This window comes from Orycteropus afer, unplaced genomic scaffold (genome assembly GCF_000298275.1).
Source record: "Orycteropus afer afer isolate SDZICR_OR568_19922 unplaced genomic scaffold, OryAfe1.0 scaffold00297, whole genome shotgun sequence".
Lineage (NCBI taxonomy): Eukaryota > Metazoa > Chordata > Mammalia > Tubulidentata > Orycteropodidae > Orycteropus > Orycteropus afer.
This window is the reverse complement of record NW_006921884.1, coordinates 2,163,481-2,182,038: the sequence shown is the minus strand read 5'-3', so window position 1 is coordinate 2,182,038 and position 18,558 is coordinate 2,163,481. Positions and strand designations below refer to the sequence as shown.

Below are 18,558 nucleotides of genomic sequence, written 5' to 3'. Positions count from 1 at the left end.
GTAACGTATTAACTCATCCTTAAAATAGTTTTAAGGAATAAAGCTTGCTAACTGGCAGCATCTTATCAGAGCACACATAGGCAGTTGTCTGAGGCCCCCTCCCAATCAGAACCTACTGCCACCAAGTCTGAAACCAGTCATGTAGCCCTCTGTTCCCAGTCACATAGCCCCCATCCCCAATTCCTCAACTCAGGTATAAGTATCCCCACAAAGTGTGTGTGGGGGGGTGTTAGCAGTCATCTTGGATCCACTCCTGGCCCACCACCACTGGACACTGATTTGCTAGCATTGTTTGAAAGCCTGCTTTCTTTTACCTTTTAAATCCTTTCTCTCCTAATTCACTTTGTTTCTGTTCTGAATAAACGCTCAGGTCTCTGCCCACGCCTCTGGGAAAGTTTTTCGAACTGTCATTACCTACTCAGAGGAAGTTTTAACCTCCTTGGAAAATTCCCATGACAACAACAAGAGTGGGAAAACAGCACTTCTGAGCCAGAGCTCCTTGCCCTTCCTTTTTCCACTTGTTTTCAATAAAACAGCCAAAGATAGGTGAAAGAAACAATGTATGAAAAAGTCATATGGAGTTCAGAATTGGAATAAAACATTTATGAAATAATTAGTTCATCTTGAACTTGACTTTCATTTAAGCTCAGTCTACAGAAAAGAACTCATCCAAGGACATCAACTACAACTGCACAAGGAGGCAAACATACTTCACTGCTCACAGATGAGCATTCCTTCCAACCAGCCTAACAGTCCCACCCTCAAAGGTACACTTGCACAGTTTGTGCCTAATAAATAAATGCAGACTTATTTCTGATGGAAGGTGCCATGGAACTGCAGAAAGCCTGCTGGAAAGAATTCGGCAAGCAGAATGTACCTGACCACCCAGAGACCTCCACAGCCACTGGGTTCCCGGCCGGTGGAGGATTTAATGGCAGAGTGCAGAACAGTAGCTACCTTTCTTAGGCATCACAAAGCCCCAGTGTAGAAACTGAAAACTCAGGATGGGCTGCTGAGGTCAAGATCAAAACCCAGGAGTAGAAGTAATAATTACCTGGCTCTGGTGGCGTAGTGCCTAAGGCATGTGACCGCTAACTAGAAGGCTGGTGGTTCAAATCCACCAGACACTGCTCGGAAGGAAGATTGGGCAATCTACTTCTGTAGTGATGCCACCTTGGAAACCCAAGGAAGGATCTCTATGAGATGGATACAATTCCACGGCACTGGGTTTGATGTTTTTTTGTTGTTGTTGTTTTGGCAAGTGGGCAGCATTTCTCTTGGGATTTTCATCAGAACCCCCTCAATAGCCCATCGCTCAGTGTTCTCACCGGCAGCCTTCTGGGCAGGAGGCTGGCTACACCCACAACCCTTTCAAGTGGGTGAGGGCAGGTATGCCATCTCCAGAATTAGATTGTTTAGGGCAGTGTCTAGAGACAAATTCCAGGGCCATGTGCTAGTGTGGCTGCCTTACTCCTGGTCTCCTGAGACCCATTTGTGAGCTCTATGAATGTCCATGACAGTTAGCTAAGTCCAGCTGAACCCACATCTATAGGTCCATGGAGTCTGTCTGGGTTAAGAGACACATTGAGAAGTACAAGTCAGGCTAGATAACCAGGGAAGGCAAGAAATCCCCTTGCTCCCCGGAAGTGATTCTCTTTGAGTTTCCACAAACTATTTCTTCCTAAGCATCACAATATTTTCTTTTCTTTTCACTATTATTTCCCTGCTGACTAACCCTGGCTTAACTCTCCTTGAAAATGAGCAAAGAACACACCTAAGAACACAATGAGATATTACAGAAACCAGAGGGCTCCAAGAGTAAAAAAGATTTTAAAAGACTTTAAAAATTACCTATTTTGAGAATGGTTCCCTCCTATTTTTCAACTCATCTCCCCTGTATTTTTTTCTGGAATCTTAGATAGCATATCTTTGTTTGTTAAGAACTATCTTAAAAAGCTAGAAGCTGTCTGCAGCAGTCATATATAGTGGTTGGTTCTTGTTAAAGTGGCCTGAGTCAAAAAGCAAAACCTAGGATGTCTCAGCAATTAGCCTAGAACCCTGAGGATCAATGCTGTAAACTGCAGCAGTCTTGAGAGTTTTCACTAGAAGAACAGAAAACTAAAGCTAATTTATCCTTCTTAGTAGTCACGTTAAAAAGCATTAGCAGCAGCATCTATGCTGATGAAATCTACATAGGTTTTATTACCACTTTATACTCTGCAATCTGGCCGAGATGCTTTTCTTATATTCTAAAACAATATAACCCTTGAATCAAGGTAATATAAGTTGCAACATGTCCATTACGAAAAATCTCAAAAACAACAAGAGTTTACACATACTCTCTCTTTTCAATGACAAGTTGTCAAAGGTCAGAAAAGGTATCCTGAAAACACTGTAAGCTGTTTCAAAAATAATATTCAAACATTTAATTTATAGTGTTTATTTTGTTTTAAAGAAAAATTTAAAAATTCAGTACAGTTTACAAACAATACTTTTGTAAATGACCCTAAAAATGGACCTGTTTAGGCAAAAACTGAAATTGTGGTTGCCTCTGAAAAATTAGAATCCTTTTTATCAACAGTGAATCTACAACTGAAAAAGACTGGAGGAAGAATACATGGCAAGCTAAGATTAACACCTGAAAAATCTGAAAGAAGAATGAATGAGAGATGGTACAGTTAAAGAAGGTGAAATATAAATTCCAAGTAATAATTTTACTTAAAAAGCTTTGGATTAAAATAATCTTTTATGTAAAATAAAATATTTTGGAAGATTTGTTTGAAGGACTTTTAGGTACAAATTTATAGAGATACTCTTTTATATCATAATTGTTTAAAATATCATTTCTATAATTTGCTGTTATAAATTTCTAGTCTCAAACTAAACTCACTGCTGTAGAGTCAGATCCAACTCAGAGTAACCCCTCCTTGGGTTTCTGAGGCAGTATCACTACGGAAGTAGATCACCCAATCTTCCTTCCAAGGAGTGGCTGGTAGGTGTGAACCGCCAGCCTTCTGGTTAGCAGCTAAACGCCTTAGGCACTATGCTATCAGAATCTATCCTATATGTTGTGAGATGCTTCTGTAGCCAGTATCTTAACATTATAGTTCTTTTTAATTACACTGTTGTTGTTATGTGCCGTCGAGTCGGACCCGACTCATAGCGACCCCTCCTTGAGTTTCTGAGGTAGTATCACTACAGAAGTAGATTGCCCCATCTTCCTTCCGAGGAGTGGCTGGTGGGTTTGAACTGTCAGCTTTCTGGTTAGCAGTCAAGTGCCTTAGGCACTATGCTACCAGAGCTCCTTTTAATTACACTATGATATGAAAAAGGAAAACCATTTTCTTAAGTTTCAAACATTACCTAGAGCTGTATCACCAGCTTCTGAATATAATATGTAAGGACAGCAGCTTTCAGAGCGTAGTTTTATTGCTTTTGATTAGCCATATCCTGTAAAGAAGCTGCTGTCTATTGAGTAATAATCCATGACAAATATATATGGTTCAACCTAAGTATCACTTTTCTTAAAAAGTAAAAAGCAAAGTCAAAGGAAAAAACTCCCAGGCTGCACTGGCAACTGGAATCACTAGAGGGAGTTGTGAGCATACACAAACAAACAAACAAAAAACACACTGCCATCAAATAGATTCTGACTCATTGTGACCCTATAACCTAAACCAAAACCAAACTCACTGCCATGGAGTTGACTGTGACTCACAGTAACCCCCCCTGAGTTTCTGAGGCAGTAAATCTTTATGGAAGTAGAATGTCCCATCTTCCAGAAAGGCAGGCAGGTTTGAACTGCCATCCTTCTGGTTAGCAGTCAAATGCCTTAGGCACTGTACCACCAGAGAAACCTTATAGAACCAAGTAAAACTGCCTTGTGATGTTTCCAAAGCTGTAAATCTTCACAGAAGTAGACTGCCATATCTTTCCCCTATGGAGCAGTTGGTGGGTTCCAACCATTGACATTCAGTTAGCAGCCAAGCACTTAACCAATGCACCACCAAGATTCCTTGTTGTGAGCATACATTTCTCTAAAACTGATACCTTTTTTCCAACTGATGTCAACTTAGGTTTAGCCAAGGAAAGAAACTCTGCCATAAATGCCCCCAGCATCACATGCTATCAAAACATACTACTCTTGTATACTTGATTAGTTCCCAAAACATATAATCAACAAAACCAGCCAGGATACAGTGTGGTTGTAAAAATGACCACAAATGACTCCCTCTTCTACGCATCTCCTTGGAGTGCTTGAGTGATATAAATGTTTAAGGAGCTTGGCTACTAACCAAAAGTTTGATGGCTGAAGTCCAACCAGAGGTGCCTTGAAAGAAAGATCCAATGATCAATTACTGAAAAATCAAGCATGAACAATCATATGGATTTTTCTACTCTGACAGACATGGGGTCACCATGAAAAAGAATTGATGCAATGTCACTTAAAAAAAAAAAAAAAAGTATATACTTCATTAATCTTCTCCCACATTTACATCAGCTTAGCTATATAATGTGATGTGACCAATGGGAAATCAACAAATTTTATGGAAGCAGAGACTTGGAAAATATTTGTGTATCGGGCCTTGCCCCTCTTTGGCTGCTTTTGGGAATTATGTTTCCATCATCATATGAACAAGCCCACGCTAGCCCAATGGATAACAACAGACACACGGCCAAGGCATCTATGTTGTCCCAGCTGACATGGAGCCAACTGCCAGACACCTGAGTAAGGCCATCCTAGACCTTCAAGCCCCAGCTAAGCCAGTGAGACCAGAAGAATACCTAACCAATCCACAGAATTGATCTATACCGATAACTTTTGGGATAGTGTGTTACTCAGCAAAAGTTAACTAGGCAATGACATAGGAAAACCATTATGTTGACAGTCAAATGGAAAGAATCTCAGCTCATACTACAAGGTTTGAGCTTAAACGCTAAATCTTTCATTAAAGCTGTTGTGATTTCTAGCCCCCAACTAAGGCGCCCTGGTGGCACAATGGTTAAGTGCATGACTGCTAACCGAAAGGTTGGTGGTTTGAACCTACCAGCCACTCTACAAGATAAAAAACCTGGCAATCTTCTCTCCTAAAGATTACAGCCTAGAAAACCCTATGGGACAGTTCTACTCTGACCTATAGGGTCACTATGTGTTGGTATTGACAATATACAACAACCACCTCTAACTGAGCATGCCCTCAGGCCCAGTTTATTCAATAATGATCAGTATTTTTGTGATGGTGATGGTCTATATACCATAAGGTTCTCATTGACATCTTTGTGTGACTTTTGTGTTTATTATAATCACAATAGGAGCTCTGATAGCATAGTGCCTAAGGCACTTGACTGCTAACCAGGAGGCTGGTGGTTCAAACCCACCAGCCACTCCTCAGAAGGAAGGTTGGGCAATCTACTTCTATAGTGATACTGCCTCAGAAACCCAAAGAGGCGTCGCTATGAGTCAGGTCTGACTCAATGGCACATAACAACAACATAATCACAATAAAATGTGTTCAACTCAGTTAAAAAAGAAAAAAAAAAGAATTTAAAAAGATAACCTATTTTGCACTTCCTGACTCTTCCCAACCCACCACTAGACTATAAATGCCATAACCTCAGGAATTAGGCTTTGTTCACCACTTTATTCCCAGCACTTGAACAGTACTGACACATGAGAGCTACTTGATAAATACTTGCAGCCTATATAACCATGAGACCAGAAGAACTAGATGGTGCCCGGCTACCACTGTCAACCACTTGGAGGGGGATCTATGTAGGAGATCCTGAATAGAGTGAGAGAACCATGTGGAACAAAACTCAAAATCATTATTAAAAAAAAAAACAAAAAACAAACAGGTTTGCTGGTCTGACAGAGCCTGGTGAGAAACCCCTGAGACTATGGCCCCTAGCTGCCCTTCAGGTCTGGAATTGAACTTACTCCTGTGGCTTCCAGCCAAATAAATGACAGGCATATGGGCTGAACATTTACATCAGGTAGATATACTCTTCGGAGAGATTAATGGGCCAGTGTATGCACAAGGAGTCAGCTAGGAGGCAGGAGTCCATGGGAGGGAAGGACACAGGGAAGAAGTAACTATGGGGAAGAAGTGGAAAGAGAGCTGTTACATTGTGGGAAATTGCAGTCAATGTCATAAGATAAAATGTGTATGAACTGCTGTATGGGAAATGAATTTGCTCTGTAGATTTTCACCTAAATCACAATAAAAATTGAAAAAACTAAAGACAGTTGCAGGAAGAACAAAGGAAAGGATTTAGAAAGAAAGGAGAGCTCAAGAATAATTAGAAGAAACCCAAGTATTAGATGAGCTACTGATTCCATGTAATTTGCTCCAAAGAAGTTGATAAAATGGATCAGAAGAGGAGCTGTGGCCAAAGCCCCCCATTTGCCTTGTATACCCAAATGGCTGGGTTAACAATGTTCTGATTCCTCCATCAAACTTTCTAATCCCCTGCCTGCAGCCACTCTGCTCCCACCAGGTAAAGTATATGGTTACCAAGGTCAATGTGTTTGTTCCCAAGGCTGTGTATGCCAGATTAATCTATAATACCACTTCTTAATTAAATATTAAGTGAACTGATACATTTAAAAAGAAAGAGTTCCTGTTTCTATGAGAACTAAGTTAAGTGCTGTGGAAAGATTATATAAAAGTTAATTGTTTAAAAAACTGCTGTCAAATTAAACAGGTGAGGCAACTATATCAAGAATTGTGGAAAGATTTATCTGGTAGAATTCCAGTTGTTTCACAAGGATTGTTCAGTACTCACTCCACTTTAGAAAGACTGAGGTTGGAAACTGTAGATACTACACTATAGGTGTGTTTTATGAAAGAAAGACCACACACAAAAAGCCTTGTCCACACATACAAAGTCTAGTCAGTCAATATATATTAAATGCTCATTTCATGTTGAGAGGTTTTAAGGTAAAAAGTAAAAGAAAAATAAGTTCTGATACATGCTACATGAATAAGCTTTGAAAACATGCTGAGTGAAGTAAGTCAGACACAAAGAGACAAATGTTGTATGGCCTAACTAATACGAAATACTTACAACAGACAAATGCACAGAGAAAAAGATGTATTAGTGACTACCAGGGGCTGGAAGAGAGGAACATGGGTAGTTTTCACTGAAGGGGGACTGAGTTTGTTTAAAAGAATAAAGCATGTTTGATAATGGATAGTGGTGATGGCAGTATAACATGATGAATGTAATTAACGTCACTGAATTTTACACTTCAACTTTAAAATGGTTAAGATGCCAAATATTTTGTTATATATATTTTACCACAATAATAACAATAATAAAAGTAAAAGGTATGTTTACACAGTAAAACTTGCCAAGGCTGAAACCTGTGCAAGGTGGAAGTCAGTCAGAGAAGGAAAACTCAACTATTTTCCATGAATAGAGAGTGAAAGAAAAACGGTAAGACTGCACCCTGTCAAAGGTGGAAACCTTGCGAGACCCAGAAAAACAAGGCAGTCCCCGTTGAGTTCCAGCTCTCACAGGTTTCACTGTATAATTTTAAACTGAATGTTCAGTTACCAGTTTCTAGCCCTAATTGCCAGGAGTAAAGTGTCTGCTTCCTGGTCAAAGGGAGATAATTTACAATCTAAATACTGCTACTCCAAGGGCACTGACCTTCGGAATGGTGGGAATCCACACAGCAGTATGTAGGTGATCACGCCTGCTGCCCAAATGTCCACCTTCAGTCCATAGCTGGGAAAACACAGTGGGTGGGGAGGGGGAGAAATAACGATTATTACTCACCTAGCACTCTCAGAACCCTTCACATTTGTAGAGTACTACACCTTTTGTGTCAGAAGAAAGGGTCTTTTCAGTGTTAGATTGCTCATTTCATGAGCAATTAATCCCTTTTGACTAAGGCATCCACTTTTTTCCCAGCCTAGTCACAATCTTCCTCTGGTAGAGTAGTGTCTAAGGCAGACCCATCAGCCACTTCTCAGAAGGAAGACTGGGCAATCTACTTCTGTAGAGATACTGCCTTGGAAATCCAAGGAGGGGTCACCATGAGTTAGATCCAACTTGACGGCAGTGAGTAAAATCTTGGTGACTGTTACCATATTCCAACATCTTCAGACAAAAGTCCCAGGCTAGGGATATGAGTACAAACTCTAGTTCCTGAGGTCAAAGTCATCCTGCACATAACCATCTCTCCCTCCCTCCTCTACCTTCACAGGAGGCATGTGAACACACAAGCCACATTACCAACAAAACTAGAAGTTTCCCAACCAAAATTAAAATACTAACCAAACCCACCAGGCGTCTTACCCAGTTTCGGCAATGATTTCTGGAGCCACATAAGTTGGAGTACCACAGACTGTGTATAAAGGTCCTTCCACCACAGTAGCCAGCCCAAAGTCTCCCAATTTCAAAGACTTGGTTCCATCAGGATATTCGCACACCTTAAAGAGAAACCAGCTGATAAGAAGAAGTCATTTTTGTTTTTTTTCCCTCAATGACCACATGACAGCCTTAGAAATTAGGCTGAAAGGACACAGGTAGTCTTATGAGTAAACGCCAAAGAAATCTCTTTTCTTAAGCTATTGACACCATGATTTATCTCTGTGCTTTAAAGCTGTAATTTTTTCCCTTCAGAGTTCTTGCATGATTGTGTGAAATTTGAATGAGGCAGTATTTTCCACCTTTACAGAAAATTTTCTACTTAAGAGTATAATGAACACACTTGAAAATGTACACAGTAGTTAAGGGTGTAGGTGACTCATATCTGAGATGGCCTAGAAGCTTCCACTAAGCTTAGGGATGGGAAAACTTGTCTTTATTGAGTGCTACTCTGTGTGAGGAACCTGAGTCTAGGAAATGGTGTTTACTAAATCTTCTCTAAGAGACCAGCATGTTTAATTTAGGAAATAAAATGAGGGACGGGGTGAGGGATAGTCAATGATGAAATCCAAACAGGACACAGGGAAAAACCTTGGAAAATGAACTTTGGGATCAGATAGCCCTGAACTTGAATCCCCACTCTACTCATTTACTGATTGTATGACCTTGGAAAGTAACTTAAGTTCCTAAATATACCTGTTCATCTGTGAAAAGGGTATAACAGTACCTGCCTCATGGAATTGGTGTGAGAATGAACTGAGATGATCCTTGGAACCACCCCCCAAAAAAACCCAAACTCACTGCCGTCAAGTCAGATCTAACTCATGGTGACCCCTCTTAAGGTTTCTGAGGTGGTATCTCTACAGAAGTAGATTGCCCAGTCTTCTTCCGAGGAGTGGCTGGTGGGTTTGAACCACCAGCCTTCTTGTTAGCAGTCAAATGCTTTAGGCACTACACTACCATGGCTCAATAAATATCCCTACCTTTTCCTGCAAGGACAGACTGGCCAGTTTAGTTATTTATGATATTCAAAACATGCTGCTAAAGAAGTTAATGTTTGTGTTTAAACTGAAACATGCTTTTTGAAAATCATTTTAGCTGTATCGAGTTTCTTAAGATCCTTTATAAACTTTTGCCCAACACATTTACTTCTAAGAACCTATCCTAAGAGGGTAGAGATGGGCCCAAAGGATACACACAAGGATGCCTATGTCTCAAAATTAATCTATGGTATTTTAAAAACTGGAAACAGTATAAATGGCTAACGGGGTTGTTGTTGTTGTTAGCTGTGGTCTAGTTGATTCCATCTCATGGCAGCCTCATGTGTACAGAATAGAACTACTCCATAGAGTAGCATGCAGTACCTTTTGGAAGCAGACTGCCTGTCTTCCAAAGTGCCTCTGGATGGATTCGAACCACCAACTAGCTAGTAGTTCAGCGCTTAACCAACTGCACCACCTAGTAACTCCTGGTTAACAGAGTACTGACTTAATAAATCAGGGTACATCCCTATAATAAAACATTATACAGTCATTAATAATCACTACCAAAATAAAAATTAAACATATGGGAAACATTCTCTAACTACATAAAATTAAAGAGAATATTCAAGTTATATATACAGTGTAATACATCAAAATGTTTACAAGTTTATCTCTAGGTGGTAGCATTACTTCTTCATCCTTTTCAGTAGTTTCCAAAATGTTCTTGGGCTTGGCTCCCTAAGTAAGAAGAAGTAATTTTTTAGATACATAAACTTTTTTTATGGGATGAAAGTCAGAAAATTATATTCTGAATGGAAGCTGACAAGTGTATATGATAACATAATTTATATTTGACTAAGATTGACCTATTTGTCTCTTGGGTCTCCATGCTGAAAACACTGAATTTCAGAAACAAAACAACTGCAGAGACCTAATCTATACTTATGTAATATCTTTCTCTATTTTAAACATATTTAGTTTGCTTTTCTTCATATTTTACTATGAACTGTGCCAGACTTTCATCTCAACCATTACTTAGTAAAGGAAGGAAAAAAAAAAAGAAAGAAAGAAAGAAATGATGTTTTTTCAAGATAAGCATGTTACCTCCACCATCCATTAGTCTGATTCTTAATGAGGGATAGAGATTTTATATATTCATTAATCAGAACATCAAACCCTCAGGGCTCTCCCTGCCAATGATCCCCAATCTTCATAAGCATTTTTAGGAGGACACTAAGACTGCCTTCCTCATCTTTGATATTCTCATCAATTTGGTAAAAATATTTTTCACCTTAATATTTTAATAACTTTGTGTTATTTTTATTTAGTAAAAACACAAATCCAATACACACATTTATGACTTCAAAGTTCCTACAGGAGTAATGGTAAAGATTTTGAGTCCCTCATAGACATTTATAATTCTGAGTCAGTCCACAACTGAGCTGAAACATAACAAAACTATTAATGATTGAGCCTAAGGCAACAAACCCCAGGTTCCAATGCATGCCACAGTCTTATGATGACTTCCCATCCATTATGCTTAATGTAAACATTAATGAGTACAATCTGATACAAAGAATTACAGTCAGAATTTATAGTGCATTTACAGAAACCCAGACTGTAGGAAAAAAATTCCCTAAGTAATTGCAATGATAAGAACATTATGCGCAACATTTTGTAAATGTCTGCATCATGAGAGTGAAACAAAAAAAGCTTTATTATTGCCACTCTTATTTTGTTTTCACAACTTAAAACTACACTCATTAGGTACTTTTTTGAAAAACAGTGTTTGTTTTAAACATTCAATTTAGAGATGCCTAGGGCTATTCTATGGTTGTTGTCAGATACTCAGAAATCCCATAAGTCTCCTTTCTCACATCTGCTATAAGGAACTCACAGTCAGATGAAGTCGCATAAATAGAAGGGTAATGAACGAACAGTCTATAATCACTGAATTATGTCCGGGCAAGTGGTACTCCTTGGTTAAACATCAAAAGGGAAGCGTCAGACAGGACAGACAAGCCTGAAATCATACTATTTTATCTGATTCATTTTCTCCCAATGCTAGACGCAGAGGCAAATAAGTGAAACATAGTATGAGTAAATTTCAAATCTTAGCTGGAGATTATCTTCAAAAGTTGAGTATAGACATATATAGGTATCTATCTATCTATACCTCTCTCCCTGTCTCTATACATATCCCACTGCCATTGAGTCGATTCTGACTCATAGCGACGCTCCTTGGGTTTCCAAAGCTGTAAATCTTTACGGAAGTAGATTGCCTCATCTTCCTGTGGAGCAGCTGGTGGGTTTGAACCATCAACCTTCTGGTCAGCATCTGAATGCCTTACCCATTATGCCACCAGAGCTCCTTGTGTGTATCTGTATATGTGTACACACACACACACACATGTATATATACATATATATATATAGATGTTATATAAATTATATGTAAATATTAGCATAATGTAAATTAAATATAAATATATAGAGAGAGCGATGCTTTAAGAGACTGATTTTAGTAAAGAGACAAATAAATGAACAGCAATGCTAAAAGCCTCCTGGCAGAGATTTCCATTCTCAGTAACTGACATTCTCACAGGACTTTGGAGATCTTAACACAAGCTCAAACATTATCTCACTGGACTTCTATAATCACCCTATTGGACAAACAGGAAAAGAACTGCTATCTCTATTTTACAGATGAAGAAACTGTAAACAAAGAACATAAGTCACAAGTAGCCAAGCTGGGATTCCAACCAAGACCATTTCTTATGCTACACCATTCTACAATAGATTCAGTATCTGACTAGGGGTGGAGGGGTGGAGTAGGGTGGACATATCAAAACTCTGACTGTGGTCTACACTTGAATACAGGTTTTGGGTGCATCTGAACAATCACAACAATGAGAACTTCAGCCCTTTTGTGTTCAAAAAATGCCCCACCCACAGGCAGAGAGATGCATCCATCCACAATTGCCCTTAGAATGCAAAAATAAAAAATGTAAGCATTGCAGACCACATATACAAAGTAAACACTGCATGGTCTCTAAATAAAATGTCAACACAATGATTTAGAAGGACTTCAAATATGAGAAACCAGCCCTCTTCTCTCCCGTCCCCAGAACTCCTCGAATGCTGAATTTATCACTGGTCTCTTATAGTTAACTGTGACAGGGCACAGCCAGGCTGTAACTCACAGCATTAATGGCCACCCCAGTGCTCCCTGACACGGTGACCCATACATCTCCGCTGGCAGGGGTTTAAATTATGACTGGGCTACCAGAGAGGGGGATGCAAATCAGACGTCTGAGTGCTCTGGTGTTTAAAAACTGAATTAGGTTTTAGAACACGAAGAGGCTGGCAGTCACTCTTGTATCTTTACTTTTAGTGCCTCCATGGTCATCCTAGGTCAATACCACCCTATTAACTAAATCTAGAATCTGCTAAATGACCCAGTAAGGTTTCAATGACAGAGACATATTTTACTTAGATACATGCAGCTACAGTTGCTTTCAAAGCCTGATCCCACTCACACCAGTTGCTGTCAAATTCATTCCAACTCATGGCAACTCCATGTGTGTCAGAGTAGAATTATGCCCCATAGGGTTTTCAGTACCTGATTTTTTGGAAATATTACACCAGGCCTTTCTTTGGAGGAGCTTCTTGATGGACTTGAACCTCTAATCTTCTGGCTAACACCTGAGTGTGTTAACTGCACCACCCAGGGACACCAACTGATGCCAAGGCCATTCTATCTCACATATTAGCTGCACTGGTAGCATAGTGGCTAAGACACTTACCTGCTAACCAGACGGCTGGCGGTTCAAACCCACCAGCCACTCCTTGGAAGGAAGGTTGGGCAATCCTACTTCCGTAGTGATACTGCCTCGGAAACCCAAGGAGGGGTCGCTATGAGTCGGGTTTGACTCGACAGCACATAACATAGACATCAGCCTTAGGATCATCATCGTCGTCCTCCTCCTCTTCCAAGTAGCACTATGGGGTTGGTGCAGGGCACCCAGATCGTGTACAATAGGTTAGATGAAATGAGGTACTTGATTGCAATTTACTGGTTACTTTCTGAGATACAAGGAGCTCTGGTGGCACTATGGTTAACGCATTGGGCTGCTAAGGTCAGTGGTTCAAACCCACTACCTCTCCACAAGAGAAAGATGAGGTAGTTTGCTTCCAAAAGGACTTGTTGTTATGTTATGTGCTATGAGTCGGACCCAACTCATACTGACTCCTTGAGTTTCCGAGGCAGTATCACTACAGAAGTAGATTGCCCAACCTTCCTTCTGAGGAGTGGCTAGTGGGTTTGAACCGCCCGCCTTCTGGTTAGCTGTCAAGTGCATTAGGCACTATGCTACCAGAACTCCTCCAAAAGGACTTATAGCCTTGGAAATCTTATGGAGACAGCTCTGCTCTGTCCTATAGGGTTGCTCTGAGTCAGAATTGACTTGATACAGTTATTCTGGTTTTGTTTTTGTTTTGGTTTTCTGAGACACATCATGTTAGAGACATCAATGCCCAGTACGTTCTCTATTCATGATGTCTGACAAGAGAAAAGGAGGAAGTATCAAATTCTGAGGACACTCTGAACAGATTAAGAAACTATGAGTAGAAAAGAGGAGAAACGGGAGGCAAGGCTGGGATCTGTGAGCTGGGAAAATAAACAGACACTCCCTAACTTCCTGAAAATTGACCACTAACTAGTCAGCTTCCTCATTGGGCCTTGGCAGCCAAAGCACAGCACAGCTGGCTCCAGAGTAACCAACGGCTCCCCTAGGGCCTGTGGTACGCATATGTACAGACAACATAAATAATCAGAGCCTCTGACATAAGGTGGGCAGCGGAGAGTGCGGAGAAGTCAAAGGGGCATCCTCATTACATTTGTGGTACCAGTGTCTGGCCAGACCTACAGAAAGCCTACCACCTTTGCTTGACTTTGCCTGCTCTTGTGAAGTCCCTGGACAAACTCAACCCAATGGTACAGGAGGCCCAGCCTGACAGACATGGCAAGGCTCTAATGGGCAAGAAGCCTGCTTTGAGGAGAGAACACCATATCCCTACTTCAAGCTGAGGCTGTTCACCACTCTCCTTAGAGTTCATAAAACTGAATCCATAACACATCTTTCATTACACAGCAGGGATATTTATTTCCCTAACAGGAACATATTTGTTGTTTTGTTGTTATGTATCGTTGAGTCGGACCCGACTCATAGCGACCCCTCCTTGGGTTTCCAAGGCAGTATCACTACAGAAGTAGATTGCCCTATCTTCCTTCCGAGGAGTGGCTGGTGGGTTTGAACCACCAGCCTTCTGGTTAGCAGTCAAGTGCCTTAAACACTATGCTAACAGGAACATATAGGAATGAAATATAATCCCTCCAAGACAGAGACGGTAATAAAAAACTCACATAATTTGAAATGGACACTCAGAAAACATAAAATATTACCAGAGGGGAACATGGATAATGGACTAGCAAAAAGTCCCTGGGATGGCCTCAAAGCCATCAATGGATGTTCCTGTGTAGTGTAAGCATTAGGCAAGTGTAAAGATATATGGGTCTGAGCACCAGGTGTGCTGCTAGCCAGTGAGCGACTGTCAGTGGTTAGCTAATGGTAAGTACTCCACACCTACTGTGTGCTCACGTGGTACTGTCAAAGTACTGGGGATATAAAGATAACTTGAGACATGGTCCTTGCTCCCAAGGTGCTTGCAATCTAGATAAGGACACAGACAAGTGAATCACAAATTCACAGTAATGTAGCAAGTGCAGCAGGAACCATAAAAGGCCATGACTGAACTCTGCCCAGGGAATATGGGGCAACACCAAAGAAGAAATGACTTTTGCTCAGTGTCTTACACAGTGAATGTGTTTGCTACACATTTTTGGGAGAGAGGGTACTACAGACAGACACCAGTACAGACGTAAGCAATGGAAGCGCAATACTGATAACAACAGTTAAGTCTTAAGTACTGGAGATAGGGAAACCTATGTTTGAATTAACATGCTATGGAGGACTAGGATAAGCTCACTCTCAACAGAGTTGATAATTATGATAATTGGTGCTGACGTTTAGCTTTGAAAAGTATAAAAAGAGAAGTCAACCGTCTTGGGGCAAGAAGGTCACAAGAACTCCCCCATCAGCTCCTCTAGAACCTTGTAGTCACACAAGGATGGGCTGGCTCCTAATTAGCAAGCTGTTTTTAGTTATCAAGGCCTAAGATGAAGGTAAATTAAATGCTTAAATGCAGCTTGAACGTGAGATGCTATGCTAGTCTAGATGAGCAAGAAGGGTTAGGAACAGAATAGGAAGCTGGAAAGGTAAATTGGGATCAGATTGTGAAGGTTCCTGAGTGCCATAGTAGAGCACGATTTTCTTCTACAGAACACTGGGAAAACTGAGACTTCTAAGAAAGTGAAATTAGTATTTCTGGGTCTTGATTTCCCTATCTGTAAAACTGGGACAGGAGCTATGTGGTGCAAGTGGTTTGTGACTGGTGGTTCAAACCCACACAGCAACTTGACAGAAGAAAGACCTGGCTGTCTGCTTCCGTAAAGATTACAACCCTATGGAGCAAGGTTTATTCTGTCACATGTGGGTTCACCATGAGTTGGGGCTGATTTGATGGCAGCCAATACCACTACCACAACTGAAATGAATGGACTAGACTATCTCAAAACTTCTGTCAAAGCACATACGTGAACCCCATGCTCTACTTCTGTCTCCTATAAGCCTCTGATTCTCTCTCCAATTTATTGCCCCATTTTTTTTTTTTTTGCACCATAAAATAGTTTTCCCGTTAATCTTTCATCTGTCAGAACCAGCAATCAAAAGATAAACAAAAATTTGCTATCCAATATCTGGTAAACAGTAAATTCAGATCATTTCAATAAAACCAATAACATTTTACAGTCATTAACTTGAGATGCCAATTTTCCATTTAGGTTCTCTGGAGCTCTGGTGGTGTAGGGCCTAAGGCATCTGTCTGCTAACCAGAAGGCTGGCAGTTCAAACCCACCAGCCACTCCTCAGAAGGAAGACTGGGCAATCTACTTCTGTAGAGATACCGCCTCAGAAACCCAAGGAAAGGTTGCTCTGAGTCGAATCAACTCAATGGCAGTGAATTTGTAGTTTAATCCCTGACTGCAGAATTGGCATGTTGTTGTTGTTGTTATGTGCCGTCAAGTTGGACCCGATTCATAGCGACCCCTCCTTGGGTTTCCGAGGCAGTCTCACTACGGAAGTAGATTGCCCTATCTTCCTTCCGAGGAGTGGCTCTACCATTTCATTGTTTACAGATGATTATGATCATTTTGAAAGAAGTGAGGCACAAGTTGGAACAAAACCAAAAAAGAAAAGAAAAAAATCACCAATAACAAAACTGGAGCTACATACCAGGAGGTTCTCTGGCTTGATGTCTCTGTGCACAATGCTGAGACCATGGAGGTACCTGAGGGCATTGGCGAGGTTGTATACCATGGCGCTGCCGTCTCTCTCCGTGTACTTGGTTGAAGAGGTAATTGCATCAAAGAGATCTCCACCCTAAAGAACACACGGGACAGCATATCAAAACGACTGTGGCAATGCTATAAAGGTAACAAAGATGGCTCCGCAGCCCAGAGTGAGTGTAAAAATGACACAAGTGCTATGAAAAGTGATAAATCATAAGTAATGAAAGTTACAATTAGCAAAATACTTCGCTGACTAGGTCCTTTAAGAATTTTTTAAGTCTTGGGATTCAGCACCAAGAATCTCTCTCCATCCTCTTACTTTGACCAATTCCATCACTAGAAAGAGCTCAGTAGCTGTTTCCATCTCCTCGATGAGCATGATGATGTTTGGATGTTTTACTCGGCGCAGGATCGAGACTTCATTCTCAATCAGGTGTTCCTGTCAAATGAAGGGTTCAGAGAAGTGGGTTAGAAATCACAGCACTCTTTGCTCTGTCCCTGTGACCTGGAGGGCTGATGCTAAAGAAACCATCTCTCTTGGCACAGCTGAAAGCCAAACCCCAGCATACTGGTTTCCAGAGAGACAGGACAAGTTAGTGAACATTTCATTGTGGCTTAAAAAAAGAAACTGCCTTATAACATCCTTCAGAAGGGCTCAGTGGTGCCTCCTGGTACAAAGAGCACAGTGTCGTCTTCTCTGTCATTCCTTCCCACCCCTTAAAAGTCTGCAACACTAAAGCTTGTAATTCAGCTAGAACCACACAATGTCACCTGCCATGGGTGCTCTTTGAGCAAAGCAGAAATGGTGATGATGCACTCCTCCAAGCATCCCTGCGCCAAGCTAAAACCAAGGCCCCACAATGTCCCAGGAGAAATATTTCTCCTCTTGTTAAGTACTCATGAAAGATCCAGAGGTTCCATATACTGGTAAACATGATTGTCTCTCACAAAGCCCCGATATAACCTACTGTTTTCTAAGTATATGCACTGAAAGAAATATTAGACATGTAAGAAAATTTGGCATGCTTATGGCATACAATTTCTGGCATTAAAATACTGTGTTAGCTTTTAAACTGTGACCAATATGAATTTGCATTTCATGTTGGAATTCATGAAAAGAAGTCTTCCTCGATGATAGTTTATGAAATCATTTACCAGATGAATGTTTTTTATCATCTTATAGTTCAGAAGTCTGGAAGCATACAGTACCATAGGGATCACTATTCTCATTTTAACTCTAATCACTTCTCTAAAAACACCACTTGATTATCAGTCCTGGTGAGTAATGCAGTTGGGATCAGCACAGTGGAAAATGTTTACTCATACTATTAAGTAATTACTCTCAACACACCAACCCATGAATCATGAACATCTATTGCTCTACTTTATTACGAAACATGAAAATGTCTCAGCAATGCCATATTTATTGATCATCACTAACTTTAATAATGAATTATTCTGAGTCTAGAGAATGCTCTGTAAAATTTGCTAACTGTCCTTTTACATATTATATACACACACATACCTATATGTATCATATTTCCTTTTTTGCCTTTGCTATCAAGAATCTCAGAACTAAGTTTAGTGTTACACTGCAGAAATAAGATTATTATCTTACCCTTACTTCAGGGTATCACTGATGGTTCCTCGCACCTGCAAGTATCCATGTGTACATTATTTTTACACTAAGCTGACTCAAATCCTTTTTGATAACAGATGGAGGTATAA

The 18,558-nt window shown here is 40.4% G+C and overlaps 1 protein-coding gene across 1 annotated transcript in view; it reads right to left on the bottom strand.

Moving 5' to 3' along the window:
• DCLK2 (doublecortin like kinase 2) overlaps positions 1–18,558 on the bottom strand; it is a 229,198-nt gene that overhangs the window by 8,525 nt on the left and 202,115 nt on the right. The window contains exons 10-13 of the mRNA XM_007951540.2: positions 17,150–17,269; positions 16,775–16,921; positions 8,308–8,441; positions 7,657–7,734 (exon numbers count right to left, since the gene is read on the bottom strand). Coding sequence (XP_007949731.1) covers positions 7,657–7,734; positions 8,308–8,441; positions 16,775–16,921; positions 17,150–17,269 — 479 coding nt within the window. The remainder of the gene's footprint in view (positions 1–7,656; positions 7,735–8,307; positions 8,442–16,774; positions 16,922–17,149; positions 17,270–18,558) is intronic.